Here is a 20,023-nt window from a genome sequence, read left to right as displayed (position 1 = left end):
TTCCACGAGAGTTCACATGTATTTCGTCCTATCTCATCTCTATCTGACCACTCCTGCCTCAAAAAACCCAAGATTAAATCCTATATTTACATGGGCATTGTGAAGGTTCCTATGAATGTAAAACTTCAATAAATGGAGCTCTGGAGAGATAGATCAAGAGTTAGATACTCTTCCAGAGAGGACCAGGATTCAATTCCTAGCATCCACCTGGTGGTTTACAACTGTCTACAACTCCAGTCCCATGAGATCTGACAGCTCTTCTGGCCCCTGAAGGTACCAGGAACTCATATTATACACAGAAATGCTGACAAAATATTCATACATATAAAATAAATAAATTAATTTAAAAAACCAACTTAGTTAAATGAAGCCATGTATTCTCTTGTTACCCTGTCCTTTGTTGAGGTCTTGGCTGTGACTTTTGTGAGTGAGGTCAGTAATTACCCATCTATCTCCTCCCTCTGTCAGGGCCCATCCTGACTTCCATCTCCTCAGGAAGGGTTTCTGTAAGCTGGTGCTAATTTCTCCCTTCTCCATGTCCTGCTGAACCTCTTCATTAGTCACTATGTCTAGTCTAAGCTCTACCTCTGTAGACTGGAGAATGGAGACATTTTCTTCTCTGCTTGAACAGCATCGAGTTTTGGTAGGTGCCAAGTTAACATGTATAGAAACAAACAGAATTGAATGGGAATTGTCTAAAACTATAGTCCAAATATTTTGGGTTGCCTTGTGAAGCAGAGCCTGCTATTGGGATCAGAGCCTGTATTCCCAGTATCTGTAGTATTCTTCTAGGTATCCAGAAGGGGTCAACTGTGAATACCCCTCAGCTCTTAAGAATCCACAGAGCACAGAAACAACCTTCTTATTTAGTGTACAGTTGATAGCACGCACATCCCGAAGAGCGATGCGTATCCTTCAAAGCCCCACATATTCACTCTCTTGAGTGTTTTCTTTTAACTCTGAGACAAGCAGAACTCTTGTCAATGGTGAACCCTTAGCAGAACACCCTTTTCTTCCTCTCTTCTTTCAGTGTTTAGAAACCAACCATTTCAGGGGCCTAGACTTTAATAAAGATATGAAATTTATGTTGATAATCCTAATGAACCAATGGATCCCACTAAAATCCATTTTATGGAGAAGCCTTTTGTGGCCCCAAATGCTCTTGGTGTATTTTCTTCCTTGTTAGGTGTCACAGATGTTCTATAAACTAACGACATGACAGCCCCAAGGATGATGAAGCAGAAGGTTTTAATTGTAGACATGAGGGAGAGAGAACAGCCAGAGGCATCTGGAAGAGTCCAGAGCAGGGAAAGTAGTAGACTGAACATGACTAGCAGACTAGGAGAGAGGTGGGAGCAGAGTAGACTCTCTGTCTCTGTCTCTGTCTCTCTCTGTCTCTGTCTGTCTCTGTCTCTCTGACTCTCTGACTCTCTGTCTCTCTGTCTCTCTCTGTCTCTGTCTCTGTCTCTGTCTCTCTCTCTCTCTCTCTCTCTCTCTCTCTCTCTCTCTGTGTGTGTGTGTGTGTGTGTGTGTAGTGGGGCAAAGAAAGTGTGGACCAAAAACAGGGAGCGTAGCTGAAATAGCATGGTATACGAAGAAAGGAGTAGCTTGGGGGGGATGAATAGCTGGGGGAGAAAGGAGTAGCTGGGGGAGAAAGGAATAGGTGGGGGAGAGGAAGGTCCATGAGCTAGGGAAGTTCAGTGTAGGGTCAGGATACCAGCATGGGCTTTGAAATGTCTAAGAGGTAGTTGTACTCCTGAAGGAGGCCGGAGGCTTTAATACGCTTTGGTATACTAATAGGCACCACAGATAGCCATTTGTCCCATCTGTCAGTGGTAAAGGAAATGGCCCCTTTGGAAAACTGGTTTCAAGAGTTCCTGAGGAATTCCTGCTTTTGTCTGTCATCCGGAATTTGAGGAAAAGGAGTTTCCTTTGGACCTGACAGATGTTATGTCTCAACTCTATCAAATATAACAAAAACTGTCCTTCTGTCACCAACTGAAGCCCGAGATGCTTGTTAGAGACCCAGAAGATATGGAAAATCTCACCCATTTCCTCATATGTCTTGATGTTCTATTATGGAAAGTCTGCCTCAGGAGGAAGGAGACTTCGGACTTCATGTCAAGAAACCCTTCTGTAGGAGGTATTTTCCGCCAGCAAACTCTCTCACCATACCTGAATTGATTTCATTTGCTTTACCCGGAAGCCCAGGATGTCTGAATTCTTACCCTGGCTGACCTCCAGGCTGACATCGAAAAACAGGCCTCGGTTAGTGGTACCCAGACCACACTTGTAGCTCCCAGTGTCCTCCTGGGTGAGATGTGCAATGTTAATCACAAATGTGCTATTCTCTGGGAAGTTGATGAGGCTGGCTCTGCCTGAATACTCCTTCGAGAGGTAGCCATTTGAAGAGATGAGGGTTGCGCAGTAGCCGTTGGCTCCTTGTCGGCACCAGTATTTCCGGGTGTGCCGGTTGACAGAGGTGTCTGGGTAGTAGCACGTGATGGAGACCGAGTTACCTTCAATACTACTCACATCCTGGGGACCAAATATGGGGCTTTGTGTGGAGACCCCTGTGGAAACAAAAGGCAAGAGCTCTAAAAACTGATAGAGGTTGAGAAGGCTGATAGGATCCACATAGCTCATGCCGAGGAATGAAATTTCTAATTTATGTGTATTCCCTAGTTTTTATGTGATGCTACAATCACACGACGTAAATGAATTTACACTTTACAAAAGTAAATTGCTTAATCATAATTGGGTTCAATTTTAATTGTAACGTGATAAGTAAGTAAATTCCATTTTGTCCCGGGCATCCACTTTAGTAGCCGTTGGCCTCTGACCTAAGTTCGAAAAGTTCTAACCTCCTCCCCTAAATTGTACAACTGTTCTGAAATGATTAACAGTTTGCTCTGGCTTCTGTAAACACGCTTATCACTGTTGGCAGGAGAAGCGGCAGTTTCTCACGTAGTTATAAATTCTGCAGAAGTGGAGTGATTATTGTGTTCACCTTTAAAACCCTTCTCTCCATCTGGTCAGGTGAGGCTAGCTACCTTGCTAGCAGAAATAATAAATCTGGCTACTTCTAATCTGTAGTTGAGTCCGTGGTCTTCTCTTATAGTGGCATCAAACTCCACAAGAATTTTGGAGGCCCCTGAGAGATTCTGGGAGACTCTAGACACAGGGCCAAGGATCCAGGATAGACCCAAGCAGGGGCAAGTCTGAAGCAGATTTGGAGATCTGGGGGGCACCTGAGATCATGGGTGCTACAAATTAAAAAGTCACTAGTCATGAACGGGTGCTAGACAGTACCACAATTTGGAGGCCCAGGGGCAAACAGTTCTATATGGGGCAAGCAGTTTTGTGAATTTGGAGGCCCTGGGGTTCCCCAGACTGTGACCACTGCAAATTTGCAAACTGAAGCAAAGTGGAAGCAAGTATTGTTGGCTGATTGTTGATTGTTGCTCAAGACAGTACTGATCAGCGAGTTGTTCTGGGAAGTCCTGACATCTGGGGAGACATGGAGGAGACTGAATGTGATTGTAGATCCAGTCTCCAGAGATAGAGAAGATGTCCTCCTGTACCCCTGGCTGTTTTATGTTTGTTTTGTTTTGTTTTGTTTTGGGCACATAAGTGAAGGTGTTCAATGTATGTGTCTGACTCCTCTGAACGTGTGAATGTTTTGCCTTTTTATATCGCTTGTGTTTGGTGGATTCGGTTTGTCTGGCGGGCTTATGAGTTTTGTTACAGAAACGGGAGGCGGACACGTCTCTGATGAGCTATAAGCTGTAACACTTCCAGGAGTTCTGTGAACAGACTGTAGAGTTAAGATATCATCTAGAAAGCTACCCACTCTCCGTGAACTAGAATGGCTTATTTTTATGTGGGATAGCCAGATGCAGGGTCCTTCAACCCCCAGATTTCCAAGAGAGTCTGGCACATGGTCTCAGGGACTCCTAGTCAGCTACACCAGTTTCTTTATATTGATTGTTGGTTCACTCTCTTTGTTAAGGCCCCTCTATGGCTGAAGCGTTGTGCCCTAAAACAAGGTTCCTTTGTTTTAGTTACCAAGTCAATAAGCCAAGGGCTGAGTAGAAACCTAAGTAAAATACCTGATCTTTCTATACTGGCCCCTGTGGAGATGGATTTTCCCCTACCAGTCCAGGATCCAGCCATCTACGAGGGGGACCATGCACCGACAGTCCCACGAATCTACCCTACTTTGCCCTCAACTTCACGCACTTGGTGTGTGCTGGATTAGGTTCCACCCCAGACAAGCAAGATCTCAGCTATTTTCCCTCTCAGAGAGGCACCCCCTACTGGGCTCCAATCCCTGTCACCACAAGAGGCTTACCAGGAGCAGAGATCCTGACTTCCTTATCTAGTTTATGGCTTTTTATTTTCTTAACCTGTACAATTGGAAGACTCAGAACCCTCCCTTCTCTGATATGCCTCAAGCCCTCATCGACTTGTTGGAAATTATTTTCTTTACCAACCAACCCATCTGGGATGATTGTAGGTAGCTTCTAAGTATCTTTTTTACTGCTGAGCAGAGAGATGACTGAAGCCAGGAAGGTTGTGATGGGTCCAGGGTTAACCAGGGTAGATGCAGAGGAAAGATGTGAATGAATATTGCCCTCAGTTTTACCAAACTGGGAACCCAACACTGACCAAGATAAGGGGGCACTAGACACATATTGCTAGACCTTAGTGACTGGAATGAGAGCAGAGGCCCCAATTAATCTCTCAAAGGTATTCAGGGGAATCATGACTCTCTTGCTGGGCTCCTGAAGCACCTCCAGGAAGCTTACCAGAGGTTTACCTCTATACATCTGTATGGCCCTGGAAACCAGCAGGACATTAATATTGCTTTTGTCACTTGTTGGGCCCAGATATTCACAGGAAGTTATAGAAATGAGAACATCTTGAGGGAATGAATAGGTCATAGTTAGGAATTGCTCAGAAACATTTAACGGCAGAGATCCAGATGAGAAGAAAGACAGAAGACTGGTCAGAATCATGGTGGTGATGTTCAGAGAAGTGCCTGATAAAAACAAAAAGGCGACCTACCTTAGAAGACCAAATCAGCCTTGATCCAGATTGGAGAGGGCCCAATACACATATTACAAAGATGGAGGACAGAGGAAAAAAATGCCCTACTTGCAGGCAGGAAAGAGGAGGCAAATGCTCAAAATGACAGAATCAGACTGGCAGGGCTGAAGCTCTATACTAATGAGCCCCCAGGAGCGCATGGTCACAGGAAAAGTAGGGGGTAGAATTCTGGTTCTATGGGTACAGCCTACTCAGTGTTAATTCAACTCCTGGCCCCCCCTACTAAGGAAAAGAACCACCATACAAGGAACCACAGGGACTGGAACCTATGCTTCGACCATCACCTAAGAAGTGAACCCTGGATGAGGTACTGTTCTGAGCACCCTCATTGGTAGAGACTTGTTAAGAAAACTTGGTGCCACCATCATGCTCAATGAGAAGTAGTAAGCCATTCTGGACCTAAGGAGTCCAGGCCCAGTGATCTTGGTGACTTGCCCTTTATCAGAAGAATATAAAATGACAGAAAAGAGTAATGAGGAACTGGGAACAGGTGACCCCTTCCTAACAATGCTAATGTTCCCTAGAATGTGAAACCAACTCCCCTGGACTGGCCTCATTCCGGCCACCAGTTGTTCAGCTCTCAAGCTCAGCCTTGCCTATAAGGGTAGAGCAGTACCCTATCTCAAGAGAAGCTAAGGCAGGCATTAGAAAGTGTCAACTGCCTTAGAGATGCCGGTATTTTGGTTCCCTGCCACTCCCTTTGAAAGACTCCTCTGCTCCTTGTCATTAAGGCACTAAAGACTATCTTTCTGTTCAGATCTTAAAAGAAGTAGTAAGAGAGTGGACATTATCCCCAGACAGTACCGAATTCTTATGCTTTGCTCATTCTATTAGATCAAGGAAAAACTATATATGACATCTTAGACGTTAAGGATGTCTTTTTCTCTCTGCCTCTGGCACCTGTGAGCCAACCAATATTTGTGTTTGAATGGACATACCGTGAGTCAGGGTTCAGTGGCCAATTAATCTGGACTTGACTACCCACAGGGGTTTAAGAACTCCCCTCCTCTGATGAGGTTCTCAATGCATATCTGCTTGAGTGCCTCCAAGGGTACTTGAATGTCGCCCTCTTGCGGTATGTGGATGATCTCTTTATCACCACCCTACCTGGAGAAGTGAAAAAAAAAACAAAAACAAAAAACAAAAAACCCACAGAGGAACCTTGAAAGGCTTCAGAAGCTGTGCTACTATGTGTCTGCTAAAAAGGCCTGAGTGTGCTCTAATAAGGTAACTTATCTGGGGAATTGCATTGAGGGCAGCAACAAGAGGACCCTGCCCTCAAGCCTGATCCATGTTATTCTGGATATCCCTGAGCCACAGGGTAAAAGGTAGGTGAGAGAATTCTTGGGTACAGTTAGAAACTGCAGAATGTGGGTGCCCAGCTTTGTGGAAATAGCAAAGCCATTATACAAGAGCCTGTGAGGAAATGATACCCCTGAGTTGGGAGGGCAAAGAAAAGGAGGCTTTCCGAAGGTTCAAGGAAACCTTGATGTGAGTCCCAGTGCTCAGGCTACCTGACATTGATAAACCCTTCCAGTTGTTTGTGGAGGAACGACAAGAGGCACAGTGACTCAAACTTTTGGATGCTGGAAAAGGCCTGTGTCCTATTCGTCTAAATGTCTAGATCCCATTGTAGCAGGATGGCAAACTTGCATCCAGGCCATTGCTGCCACAGCACTAATGTTAAAGGCTGCTGTTAAAGGAGACCGTTGATAAACTAACCATGGAATAGGAAGGAAATGGTTGTCACAGTTTCCCACTCCATTGAGATGCTCCTTGGAGGAGCCTCAGAGCTCATCTCATCCACCATCAGGTTCTTCTTTTAGATGCACCCAGGATCAGATTCTCACCTTCTGCAGGGTTAAACCGAGCTTCCCTCCTACTTGACCCTGAAGAACAGCTAGTGCATTACTGTGCCCAGGCCATCAATCACATGTGGTATGGACCATTAGACCTCTGAGACAAGCCCCTTGGGCAGACAAATACAATCTTATTCACCTATGGAAGCACTTATGTACGGGATGGGTTCTGGTATGCAGGAGGGGCTTTAGTGACACTCAGAGGTGATCTGGGTGCAACCTCTGCCTCAAGGGACATCAGCCCAAAAGGTAGAACTGATAAGCCTTAACCTAGGCACTGTCGACATCTGTACCATAGGCTGCACACCTTTGCAACATACCCATGGTCCTTTGTACCAGAAGTGGGGCCTGCTGACCTCTGCAGAAAAGATCAAAAACAAGGAGGAGAAGCTTTTGGCTGCCACAGAAGTTTGCTATTATCCATTGCTGAGACACAAAAAGAGATTTGGTAGAAAACCAAGGCAACAGATTTACAGATGCTAAAGTGAGAAAAATAGTCACAAAGTAAGTGAGGCCACCTCAACATTAGGCCCTCCACATGTGTACATCAGTAAGGAAGAAAAATGATCCAGACAGTAGGAGTTCACTAAAACTGAGGACTCATAGATGTTCCACATGGGGCCCCCATTCTACCAGAAGCTTTGGGGTCCTCTCCTCCTCTCTCAAAGCCATTATGGGATCAACCAAATTAAAAGAATTAATTAGGGACAGGTGCTTTCGCAGTCACCTACATGAAAGAGTTGGAGTTGAATGAATTACCCACAATGTGCCCCCTGTGCCGAGGTGAATCCAAGAGAAGAAACAATAGCACCTCAGGATGTTCAAGGAAGGGGCTTAGTTCCAGAGAACACTGGGAGTTGGATTATAGAAGTTACTCTGACAAGATTTGGTTATCTGTAATTGCTAGGTTTTTTAGGTACTTTTCCAAGATAGAAAATTTCTCACAAAGTCAGATACACCCACTGTGGTTCCTAAAAAGTTACTGACGGGGATTATTATTTCCTGATTTGGTCTTCTTCCCTCTTTGGGTTCTGACAATGGCCTACCTTCATGGTCAAAGTCTCTCAAGCACTAAAATGCTAGAATACACTGTAAATAGTCTTGCTCCTGTGGACCCCAGAGTTCAGGACAGATAGAAAGAGTTAACAGGACTAATAGAGATATTAATTAAATCTGGGCAGAAACTGGCAAGGGGTGGTTAGAGCAACTTCCTACTGTAATTTTTAGAATCAGAGTTTCCCCCAACTGGGATAAGCGACACATTTTGAAATAATCTTTGGTCGTAGCCTCCACTTATTCCTGCAAAGAGAAAGCCGCCACAGACTATTGAAATGTCTAATTACTCTTCCTCGAGTCCTCATAAGCATTGCAACAGATGATCCAAGATATCCGTGTTACCTATCACCCGCGCCACCACCCCCTGAGTACAGGTTCCAGCTCAGGGACTTGGTGTGTGTCCTTTGCCTGCCCAGCAGAACCTTGAACCTTCCAGGAAGGGGCCATATCCAGTGACCGTGACAACACCAACAGCCATCGAGATAGTGGGGGTTAAGGCTTAGATCCGCCACTCTCATCTAAAGATGGACACGACCAGTCAAAAGAAAGGAGAAAAATGGAGAGTAATGCAAAATTGTCATCTGCCCCTAAAGGTGCATTTCATTCACAAGACTCAGATACTAATGTTGGGAATCTTGAAAGATATCTTTTATACTTGGCCCACTGAAAATGTTAAGGTTTGGGACTGGGAGTTGTCAAAAGGATCATGCATCTTTTATCCATGGTCAGCAACTAGAAAAATAATGCATATTCTCCAAAATGCCTTCCCTGCTTTTTTTATATTTGATCTATGTGACCCTTTAAGGGGTATTCAGTCCAGGCTGACAAAAAAGATGAGGATCGATCACTTCTAAAATGTAGTATGTTTGAGTTGATGTGGTGGTCACTCCCAAGATGCGATAAAAATATAGTAAATGAAACCATTTTCCATTATGTCCAGCTGATGGACCAGTCCATTACCACCAGCAGGAAGGAGATTATTATTGTTCTGAAGCAAGCTGTGAGACCGAGCTTGTTGGAGAAAGCACTCAGAAGGCAGAGGTAGGCGGATCTCTGTGAGTTCAAGACTAGCCTGGTCTACAGCTAGTTCTAGGAGAGCCAGTGCCATACAGAGAAATTCTGTCTCAAAAACAAACAAACAACCCCCCCAAACACCAAAAACATGTTTAAAAAAAAGCCAGCTGCCTCTTTTACCAAAGAGGAGGGTGTCTCCCCTTCCTGTCCTCTCTCCTTGGACCACTACGCCCATGGTAATAAATCAACCTTCAGTCTCCTCCAAAGATTATATGGTCATAGACTCAACCTCAACTGTAATTCAAAAGGACGTAAGTCAACATCGGGTTATGTTGATAATGTCCTCAAGCTTGGGGGACATTACACACACCTTGATGAATATCCTCCCTAACCTGGGAAGTGAATGTTGGTTTTGCCTAGGCTCTAGGCCTCCATTTTAAAGGGGGATAGGTGTCAATCTCTCAGTTACTCCAACTGCCACCTGATCTGAGAATTTAAATTGTGAACCAGAGGAAAGTAAGCTTGCCCTAGGAGACCTCCAAGGACTAGGTACTTGTTTAACATCTTCAACTTACAGTTACTCAGCTTCCCTTTGTGGCTAATCCCACAGTGCTCACATGTACACAGAAGAGTCTGAATACATTAGAATGCACTTCCTGGCTCCTTTAGAGAACATGGTGGGCCTGCACATTTGACCTCATTGGAGGCATAACTGCTGAATATCTAGAGTTTTGGCCACAGGAAGGAAATCTCTACATTCTAACCTATATCCTTCCCCAAGTCGATGTGTACACTGTAGAGGAGCTCAGAAAACAGTAGCCTGTGTATATAGGATACTCCCACTGTGAGGGCCAAGGTCTAGTTAGAGGAAGACCTGGCTGCCTTCGGAATGGCGGCTTTAATTATTCAAGACCACGACTTCAAAGTTCTAAACAATAGAGAAGACCAGGACACCAAGCGCCTCAACAATTCTGCTGGACAACTAGAAAAACAAGTAGGATTCCTTAACAGAAGTGGTTTTATAGGACGGCTGAGGATGACATTTGCTATTCCCTAAGGAGGGAGTCTTTGTGCTGCATGAGGTGAAAAACCTGTTTTTATGCTCACGACACAGGAGTCATCCTAGAACCATTAAGCATGGTCCAGAAACGCTTAGATGCAAGGGCGAGGGAGTCTGCCAGGCCCCTAGTTGATAGCAATATGGTGCCTCTTGGATTACTTCAACTGCCTTTGCCGAACCTACTCTTCTACTGCTCCTTGGTGTTATGACCAGCCTTGGAATTTTAAATGGACCGCGGGTGAACATACATTAAAGAAAGGAAAATAAAAAACAGTCATGCTAAAATGGTCCTACATGTTCATTATCAACCCGTACCTTAGCAGGCATGGGGAATGTGGTAGCTAGTAAAATTCCATTTTGTAACAGGCGCCCATTTTAGTGGTCATTGGCTTCTGACCTAAATTCCTAAAAGATCCAACCCCTTTTCTCCTCTCCTAAACTGTGTAACTTTTGTGAAATGATTAACAGCTTGTTCTGGTTTCTGCAAACTTGTTTATCGCTGTGGGCAGAGGGACCGGTTTCTTGTGTAGCTGTGGGAGTGGGGAGTGAAACAGTTCCTCATGTGGCTGGGGGAGAGGGACAATTCTTGGCCTAGCTGTACATTCCACACAAGTGGCGTAATCGTGGTGTTTGCCTTTAAAACCTTTTCCCCATCCTGGTGGTGTGGCACGGTTCTGATTTGACTTAGAGATGGTTGCCTTGGTAGAAAAAAAAATAATAAATTTAGCTAAATTATAATCCAAATTGCATCTGTGGTCTTTTCCTGTGGTCCTGAATTCCACAATAGTAACTCATAAACAATTATCTTTTTAAAGACAATCAGTAGTAAGCTAGTGGCATCTTGACACTACTTTCGTAGAATGTTCTGCATTTGATTTATAATTTCCCTTTGTAAATGATTTCCTTTCTTACACTGAGAACATTAAGGACCAGGAAAATTAGTTAATTTAGTTAATTTCCCCTAAATGACACAATTCAGAAAAGATATTTGGCTTGAGGTCAGCATTTTTTTTTTTGTTTTGTTTTTTTTCCTCCCTCTAGAGTGGACCCTTTACCAGTCTCCTGGCCTTAAAATTAGGCATTTTCATCTCTGTCTCTGATTACCAGTGCTTATCGGATGATTTTAGCCATGCCTTTTCTGCATTGGCCCTGTGTGACTGTGTCTTAAAGGGATACATATCTTGCGAGAGACGTTGCTGGGGGTAACTCTGATATGTGTGTGTGTGTGTGTGTGTGTGTGTGTGTGTGTGTGTGTGTGTGTGTGGTCTCCATGAAGTCAGGATCAAGAAGTCTACCAGAAAGAGTTTGAGCTGGGGAGTTGGGGCCATCAGACCTACCTGAGAAGACAGTTACCAAGAGGGCGAACAAGGAGAGCCTCATCGCTTGTGGCTTCCAAGGAGGTTGCGGCATGTTGGTTCACTTCTTGTATAAGATGCTGAAAGACAATAACCCATGTAGATGAAGTTCCTCTGTAACACCTATTTGCTTTCCGTATCCAGAAATTGTGTAAATCCTATTGAATTAAGAAATGATGCATAGATGGTTCTTCCTCAGAGCTAAGGACTCCTGGTTCTCCTCTCCTCTTTCTTTCCCTCGTCTACAATAAAAACCATCCTCTTACCCAATACATGCTCTTAATTGCTCTTCAATAGTTGTAAGTATCTTTGTCTTCTTACCTAGGCTGCATGCTCCTTTGGGTGAGGGAAGCGGATGGTGTTCTTTGTTGCCATGTGGGACTCAGTATTGGGCACACCATAACATGGTCCTGTCTTTCCCTGTCAGTTCCCCTCCCTACACCCATGGAGGTGAAGGAGGCGGACGTGTTTTGGGGTGGGTGTTGAGCAAACTGAGACAGGAAGAAGAGTTAAACAAGTCTGGTGTTTGTAAAAGGATACAAAAGCGTGTGAATGTCACAAAAGGGTTAAAAGTGAGAATGGGTAAAGTGGGGCTGGGGGAAATCTGAGCCCTGGCTTGTCTGGCTTATTTATTCTGTCAGCCTCTCCTCTGCTTCAGGGTTCTGATCTTACACTTCTACTGGATGCTACAATGCCTATTGAAACTGATAGCATGACCATTCCATGGAATGGTTAAGAGGAAGGTTTTTGTTGAGGAGAGAGAGAGAGAGAGAGAGAGAGAGAGAGAGAGAGAGAGAGAGAGAGAGAGAGAGCGCAACAGACACAGAGAGACACAGAAAGACAGACAGAGACAGACAGAGGGAGACATAAAAACATAGCAAAAATAGCAGGGTTATAAGGAGAAAGAGTAGCTGTAAGAAAGAAGCCCATGAGCTGGAGGGATTTTAGGGTAGGGAAGGGGCTAGGGTGTGTTCTTTAGATACTGAAGGAGCCTCGAGGCCAGCATGAGCTTTGATAAGTTAATAGGTACCACAGGTAGCCATATGTTCCTTCTACCAGAGGTGAGGGAAATGACTCCTTTTGGTACAAGTGGAACCAGTGTTACAAGTTCCTGAGGAGCGCTGACTTTTGTCAAGCCACCAGACAGCCTCCTATAGTTCAGGCTGAGACCATTTCTGGATATTTGGACTGCCTTTTTGAGTTTGGGGAGTTAGAGTTTCCTCTAGACCCAAAATGATTCATTTGAGTTTTACAAGTACCCTTGAAATAAGACAGATAGAAAGACATAATCACAAGAAAATTAAGAGCTTGAGATTATGAGTTCTGCCCAAGATGTCTAACGATTCCATGATAGGGTCAGAGACAAAATGGAGATATCACTTTTCCTGTCCGTTGAGTTCTGTCAGAAAGAGATGTAGGACACAGACAACCCATGTGGACTTTGTCCATAGTCCAGGGCTAGAAAGGACTGAAGCTTGGGCCCATTCGAGGCTGTATTATCTCATGGACCCAGACTATACTCTAGACTCTAGAGCCAAGAGGACGACAGAAGAAAGGAGAGGGGACTCCCCCATTTTCCAACAGACTTTGGGGACTTTGCCTGACTTTAAACTTTGGAATGAGTTGATGGAGCTTTTAAAGGAGAAAAACAATGATAATAGACAATAATGAATTCTCATAAAGATAAGGAAACTGTAAGCAGAAGGCAGGTTGGGTATTATCTCTTCCTTGCTTGCCCCTGACTGCGGGTTCCCAGAGACTCCCTTTACAGCTGAGCCAAGGGCAATAGAGTTGTTTATCTTAGTTATTTCTTTTCCCCAAGGGAATTTCCCTGCAAGAAACCCTTTTATTTCCTCTTAGAGATAAAGCTATTCTGTTCCTCTAGTTCTTTGGAAGAGTGAGGGCAGGGTTGGGGACAGACATGGGTGTCAGATGGTAACTAAAGGCTGTTTTATCAGGGTTAATGGCCCGTGATTTCTTACCCAGTCAATAATAAACTCCTAGAACCTTAGCCAAACTGAGCTTAATTTGAATGTGATCAGGTGCTTGGAGTCATCTGAGTGGCCAGAAGCTTCCAGATAGGAGCAGCTGTGAGGCCAATCTGTTCCCTAACAGTTGGGACGGGTGGTGCCAAGTCCCCAGGACCTGCCCCTTGTGTTGGTCTTGGGTGCAGTCACAGGTGGGAAGGCCAAACATTTACAGCTTTTAAGAGCCCAAACTAATGGTGGTTATCCCTTCTTCTCAGTCATGTCCTAGACTAGAAAAGCGAGTTCTAATATTCATGAAGCAGAACCAGTTGGGCATGCTACCCTCTTCTGGGTAGGTAAACTGACTTTCCTGTTTTACAGAGAACAGGTAGCAGGTTTTCCATGGTCAGGGACCTGACTTCTTGCCTTGGCTTATAATCATTTTGTGACACATTTAGATGGCTAGGTTGATCAGCTTGGAAGTAGGGAGATACATGCATACCTCTAATTTTGTGTGTAGCTCCAAGTCAGGTGTGAGAGCACTGGGTGCACACATTCAGAAGGGAAAACTTCAGGGAGGGTCACCTTGGCAAGAAAGATAAGAGTCTACTCCCAAGGCCCATTTTGGGCAGGAGACTTTTTTTTTTTTAAATGTGAACTCTCTCTCTCTCTCTCTCTCTCTCTCTCTCTCTCTCTCTTTCTCTCTCTCTCAAATTAGAGCTAAAATTTGGAGCAGGTTTTCTAGTAGCAGCTGAAAAGACTCCAATGTTTAAGTCATTTTCACCTCAGTCAAACCTTTCCCAAAGTCCAGGTGATCTAGAACTTAGGGAGGCCCCAAGAGCAGGGCGATTAGATTTGAATCTAAGAAAGGAAAGAAACAGCAAAGAAAGCACTTACTTGTTGCACCCCACACCAGATGTTTTCCTAGGCTCCTCTCATACATGATTTAATGTATTACCGCAGATCCCGGGGGATAAATGCTATTATCTTATTGGTGCAGATGGGAGATCTAAAGGCCAGGGATTCTTGACCCCAAGACCTATATCAGAATTGGAACCGGACCATGAGTCTATTATCACTTCTTGCGTGAATCCAGAGATCAGTTCTCTGGGGTTAGAAATATGCTGGAGCAATAGCTTAGGAAAGGTAAGGTTGTCCTGACTCTTCACCTCCACTTGGGAGCTACATTTTCCTGTTAGCAAATGGCTTCTCTCCCCAATTAATGAAGTGTTATACAGCACCGAAAGGGCCCTGTTTCTATGCTGAGAAAGGATTCTGATATACGGAAACAGTTTCGTTCCTCTAGAGCAGTAGTTCTCAACCTGTGGGTTGTGACCTCTTTGGGACTCAAACAACCCTGATTCACAGGGTTGCATATCCGATATTTACATTTATGATTCATAACAGAAGTACAATTAAAGTTATGAAGTAGTGATAACAGTAATTCTATGGTTGTATGGGGGGGGGCAGTGATCACCACAGCATGGGGAACTGTATTGAGGGGTCAAAGCGTTAGGTAGGTTGGGAACCACGCCTTAGAGGGATGAGTTTGTGTGATGTTTTACAAGATCAAGGGTTATTTTGTACAGACCCACAGCCTACACCAAGTATGGTGTGATTGTAACCTTTTGACTTTGAAAACCTTACCCTCTATGTATTGTCTGGGCACCAAGAGTCTTTTCGCAGGCAAGGCCTACTTTTGTTCGGCCCACTAGAGGACTTGCTGTGCTCTTAGTTGGCTAAATAAGTGTGGTGTTCTGTAACTTTCTTGAGTGGATTATTTCACTAGTATAGTAACTATACTTGCACTGGAACTCGGGCTGAGCTGTATTTCCACTGATGTGGCTGAGATGTTCCAGGCTGCCTGTGTTCTACTGAGTTTGTTTCCTCAAGTTTGCAGATTGGAGCAGAAGCACGGCCACAACGGAGTAGAGTTTACCCCCCTCCTCATAAACCCAGTTTAGCTGGCTCCCCTTTGGTTAAAGTGACTGCTTTTCAGCTTGTTGGACAAACCTTTGCTCATCTAATCTCTAAAGTTCCTCTTTACAGGAAGGGACACCTGGGCCCTACTAGCTTGGCTAGTAAGCTATCTATTCCTGTATCCCCTAAACAGCCTACAGTTTTCACAGCCCAGGAGAAGATAAGATGGAGTTCCCAAAACTCCAGGAGCTACAGAGGAGAAATAGAACACGAGTTAAGAACACCAGAAGCCAAGCGTGACACTTTCTGGCATCTCATGAGTACGAACTTGAAACAGTCAGACAACCTGAAGCTGAGAAGAATAGGGCGGGGACGGCTTGGCTGCACTGGCTTCTCTTTATTTCTTCCTTGGCAGGAACTGAATAGTCCCTTCTCCTATTCCAGGAAGAGCATTGCCTACGTCCATGTGGGATTATCACTTTCACCTCTCACAGACCAGGAGTAGAGCACAGAGTAGCATGAGCTTGGAGATTGGCACATAAAGAAGAGTGCTAGGGATGGAAGAGAAACTGGTAGGTCCAGCCCTCCATTCTCTCATGAGGATAAGGAATAAAAGTCTAACATTCGGGTAGAATATACTGACACAATGCTTTCATCTATAAAATGTGTATGAGAGTTTCAGACTCTTCTAATTTGGAAAGGAACTGCCTTTCTATGGGAGAACAGAGGGAAAGATAGCACTTAGCTTTCAACTCTGTCACTTGGGGTCTGTGTGGGCTTTTAAACTGAGCCTACAGGTCCTCCTCTGCAAAGGGAATAAGATTCTTTATCATAGAGGGTTGTTCTACAGATCAAATAACAAAGTCCTTGCAGAGTGATGGGATTAAAAGTGTTAATTCGCCCACACCTCCCCTACAAAATCATTGAGGTCTTCTCTTTCTTTGGGTCAAAGAGTGAAGGGGGACTAGCAGACTCTTAGCTGGGCATCTTATCAAGACTTGGAGAGAGCTATTTATATTTAGATCGAGCACCATGACTCTGGAGACAAGCATTGTGGCCTGAGTTAAAAGAACACATGAGAATTCTTTCCAAGACCTTTACTGATGTTAACTTTTTTTTTTTATTATTAACTTGAGTATTTCTTATTTACATTTCGAATATTATTCCCTTTCCCAGTTTCCGGGCCAACATCCCCCTAACCCTTCCCCCTCCCCTTCTTTATGGTTGTTCCCCTCCCCATCCTCCCCTCATTACCGCCCTGCCCCCAACAATCATGTTCACTGGGGGTTCAGTCTTAGCAGGACCAAGGGCTTCCCCTTCCACTGGTGCTTTTACTAGGCTATTCATTTGATGTTAACTTTTTAATCCTCACAGCTACCCCAGGAAGCAGGGCCTAAAGTGCAAACAGGTAAGTCATCTGCCCATGGTAAGTGCCCAAGTGAGAACAGGAGAGGAACATACCCAGAACTCAGAGTAGATCTTTGGCTCTCACATGATAGGTACGGGCTGTGTACTTGAACAGCATGCACACACATGTATATGCCACACACATACATGCATATACTACACACATGTATATAGCACACACATACACACACGTATATGCCACATATACACACCACACACACGCACATACATATATACATCACATACACACATGTATATACACATGTATATATCACACACATGCATATATATATATATACCACATACACATGTATACACCACACATACACACACACACTACACACACACACACTAAAGTAATAAAAAATAAATATTACAAAAGGGCATAGGAGCTTAGTGACTGATGTGCTGGAGGGGCTCTGGCTGCTAGAGGAACCAGCAGGAAGAGGAAGGGGCAGACAGAACAGCTTTGGAGAAGAGAGTCAATTTGTTCTCTCCTTGGAAAGGCAATTCTCATGAAGAGTCACCGGACCTGGAGTTGGTGCCAGGAGATCTTTCTTCCTGAAAACCCTGGTCATTGTTTATTTAGCACTGGGCATGGGTGAGGAGTGTTACCTTTGTTTCCTGAGTCTGGTTACATCTATGCCAAAGCTCTCCCACTCCTGCTATGCTGTGTCGATGCCAGCGACTCTGGGATCCTGGCTTCAGTGTACCCAGAGTCATGTTTTCTGCTGAGCCCAGTGCAAACATGTATAGGTCGAGCGTCCCTTGTCTAAAATGCTAGGATCAGAAGTGGTCTCCATTTTAAGTTTTGGGCTATTTTTAGATATCTGATAAGATATCTTGGGAATAGTATCCAAGTCTAAACATACCCTGAAGAAAATTACATATATATATATATATATATACATATACATATACATATATATACATACATACATACACACACATATATACATATATACATACATACATATATATATATATATATATATATATATATATATATATATATATATATATATATATAATTGGTGCCCAGAACTAGTGTGGAATTTTTTGCTTGTGTGATATTGGCATTTCAGATTTTAGAATTACATATTCGGGAATACTCAACCTGTAATTAATTAATTACTTTAGAAATGGAGTCTCTGTGTGACCGACCTCTAACTCACAATCCTGCCAACCTTCCCCCTTAGCCCCACAAGTATTAGGATTAAAAGTGTGTTCTAGTTGCATGTATTTTTTTAAGTTAAGTCGCTTGCTTTGCTAGGTGATCTCAAAGGACCTTTAAAACCATATCAGAAAGGGTGTATCAAGATATTGTTTGGAACTGCTGGATGACTCTACTTCCTTCACATTAACGCATGAAGACTTAGCTGCTTCAACTGTGAGATGAAATGCTGTCTACCCTCCCCAGCTCCTTGGTGTTTAGGTGTGGGAAGGAGATGAAGCTGTGAAGCCCCAGGGAAAGTGGATTTACTGAACGAAAAGCTGAAGTGATTGGGTTTCTTGTGAATGAACCCCACAGATCTAGAGATGTGCTGGGAAGCAGGTGGTGGTCACAGAGCTGGCTGTTCTCCTGACTCCTGGTTCAGTTCTTTGAACTACGACACCACATCCAGGGCAGGCAGACGCATGAGTGGAAAGATTCACACATGGCCAAGCCTCTACTTTCACCTACCAGATAGATGCCTTCTCCCCAAATCTCCGGCACTGGCACATCCCTCTTGATAGTCAAGAAAGCGCTACATCCCTTAGCAGAAGGGGAGAGGGTTAATAAAAAGTGTCTTACAAAATGTGTGTGTCTCCTTGATCGAAGTATAGTGGCAGTTACACAAATGGAGCCGGTGCCGAGGATGAAGCTAGGCTGGTGGTACTGTCCTTTGGGATTGGCTTAGGAATATTGTCGGGATGGGGTAAGGCTGCGAGGGCTGAGACCGGTGGTTGCTTAGGTGCTGGGTCAGGGGGTTCATCGGGCACAGGGCTGCTGCCTGCACCCTGGAGGTGGCTCTGCTCTCTACTTATTCTATTACTCTGCAGGGACATTGCTCTCCATTTAAAGCGGGGCAGAGTGACATCGCAATGCATACTTGTTTTTAGTGGCACGAATATGGGGAGGCAAGCCTAGATTGCAAATAGAAATGATTTTAGAGCCTCAGAGAAGCCCATAAAAAAAAAAAAGAATTGAATGTGGCCTCCTCCAAAAGGTAGCCGAGGCTATGTGCTCTGTTGTGCAACCTGCATCCAGATCTCAATTCATTCTTGAGTAGTGGAACTGAATTAAGGTGCCTCCAACTTATTACTAGATTGCTACACTTTACACATATTTTCTCCTTTGGACCCACTCTGTCCAGCAGTGACAACTGTTATCTTTAAATTCCCATTTTACAGATTAAGGCTGGAAAGATCAGGTACTGTGTAAGTCAGCAACTATAGGAGGATAAGGGGATTAGGGCTTAAGGGGAAACAGATGTTTTCTTCTCACCTACGATATTTTGCAGAAAAGGCTGAGGCATGCCAGTGTACATACCTGCCTTTCCTTGGACCACTGGGATCTACCCCTGGACTCCCTGTGACATACAGTCACACCATCTGCCCTGCCCTCCTCACCTTCTCTGTGAGGCTGATAACTGGGAAAGCGGTGGATCACCTAAGCTAATATCCCAAGAAGCATCCTATCCCAGTATCCCAGGAAGCACACTTACTTTTAGCTACTTCCTTCTTTCCAGGTGATTCAGTTTCGGGCACAGCCTGCCAGCCAGTGTGTGCCCCTGCCCTTCTAGAAGCTTCCAGGGAGGCACTGGTGACTGCTGTCAAAACTGAAACTGTGCTCTGGCTTGACCCGCACCTGGCTCTTAAAGGGCCGCTGTCCCATAGTCAAGGTAGCCAGCCAGAGCACGTGACTCCCACAGATCCTTGCTCTCCTGGCTGGCTCCATTCATTCTACCCTGTACTTAGGGAGACACCATCACACATAGATCCTCCTTTGTTGCAGCTTCAGGATATGGGGACAGAATGTCCCCTTAGTGTTTGGTCTCACCTCCCCAGTCACTAGGGATTGCCCTGTTCCTATGACTACCTAATACAAGGAGCCGGAAATGCCACTCTTTGAGCACCATCTGCAAAGTTCCCCTTTTCTGCCTAGGGCTTTCAGTACCTTGGGAACTACGAACTACACTAATTCCCTTTTCAACCCAGACTCTACCCAAGCTCCTTAAAGCTGAGCTGAATGTGGGGAGAGAGTCTTGACCTGGCTATCCACAGCAGAAG

General features: G+C 44.5%; 1 protein-coding gene across 4 annotated transcripts in view; it reads right to left on the bottom strand.

Moving 5' to 3' along the window:
- Positions 1-19,763, bottom strand: part of Pigr (polymeric immunoglobulin receptor) — a 28,143-nt gene extending 8,380 nt beyond the window's left edge. The window contains exons 1-5 of one of the 4 annotated variants that reach the window (XM_063272039.1): positions 19,459-19,600; positions 18,435-18,506; positions 13,926-14,008; positions 11,439-11,536; positions 2,229-2,573 (exon numbers count right to left, since the gene is read on the bottom strand). In XM_063272039.1, coding sequence (XP_063128109.1) covers positions 2,229-2,573; positions 11,439-11,511 — 418 coding nt within the window. In that variant the 5' untranslated portion in view covers positions 11,512-11,536; positions 13,926-14,008; positions 18,435-18,506; positions 19,459-19,600. 4 annotated transcript variants of the gene reach the window in all.
- Between the last annotated feature and the right edge of the window lie 260 nt (positions 19,764-20,023).

This window comes from Rattus norvegicus, chromosome 13, assembly GCF_036323735.1.
Source record: "Rattus norvegicus strain BN/NHsdMcwi chromosome 13, GRCr8, whole genome shotgun sequence".
Classification (NCBI taxonomy): Eukaryota; Metazoa; Chordata; class Mammalia; order Rodentia; family Muridae; genus Rattus; species Rattus norvegicus.
This window is presented reverse-complemented; position numbering and strand designations above follow the sequence as displayed.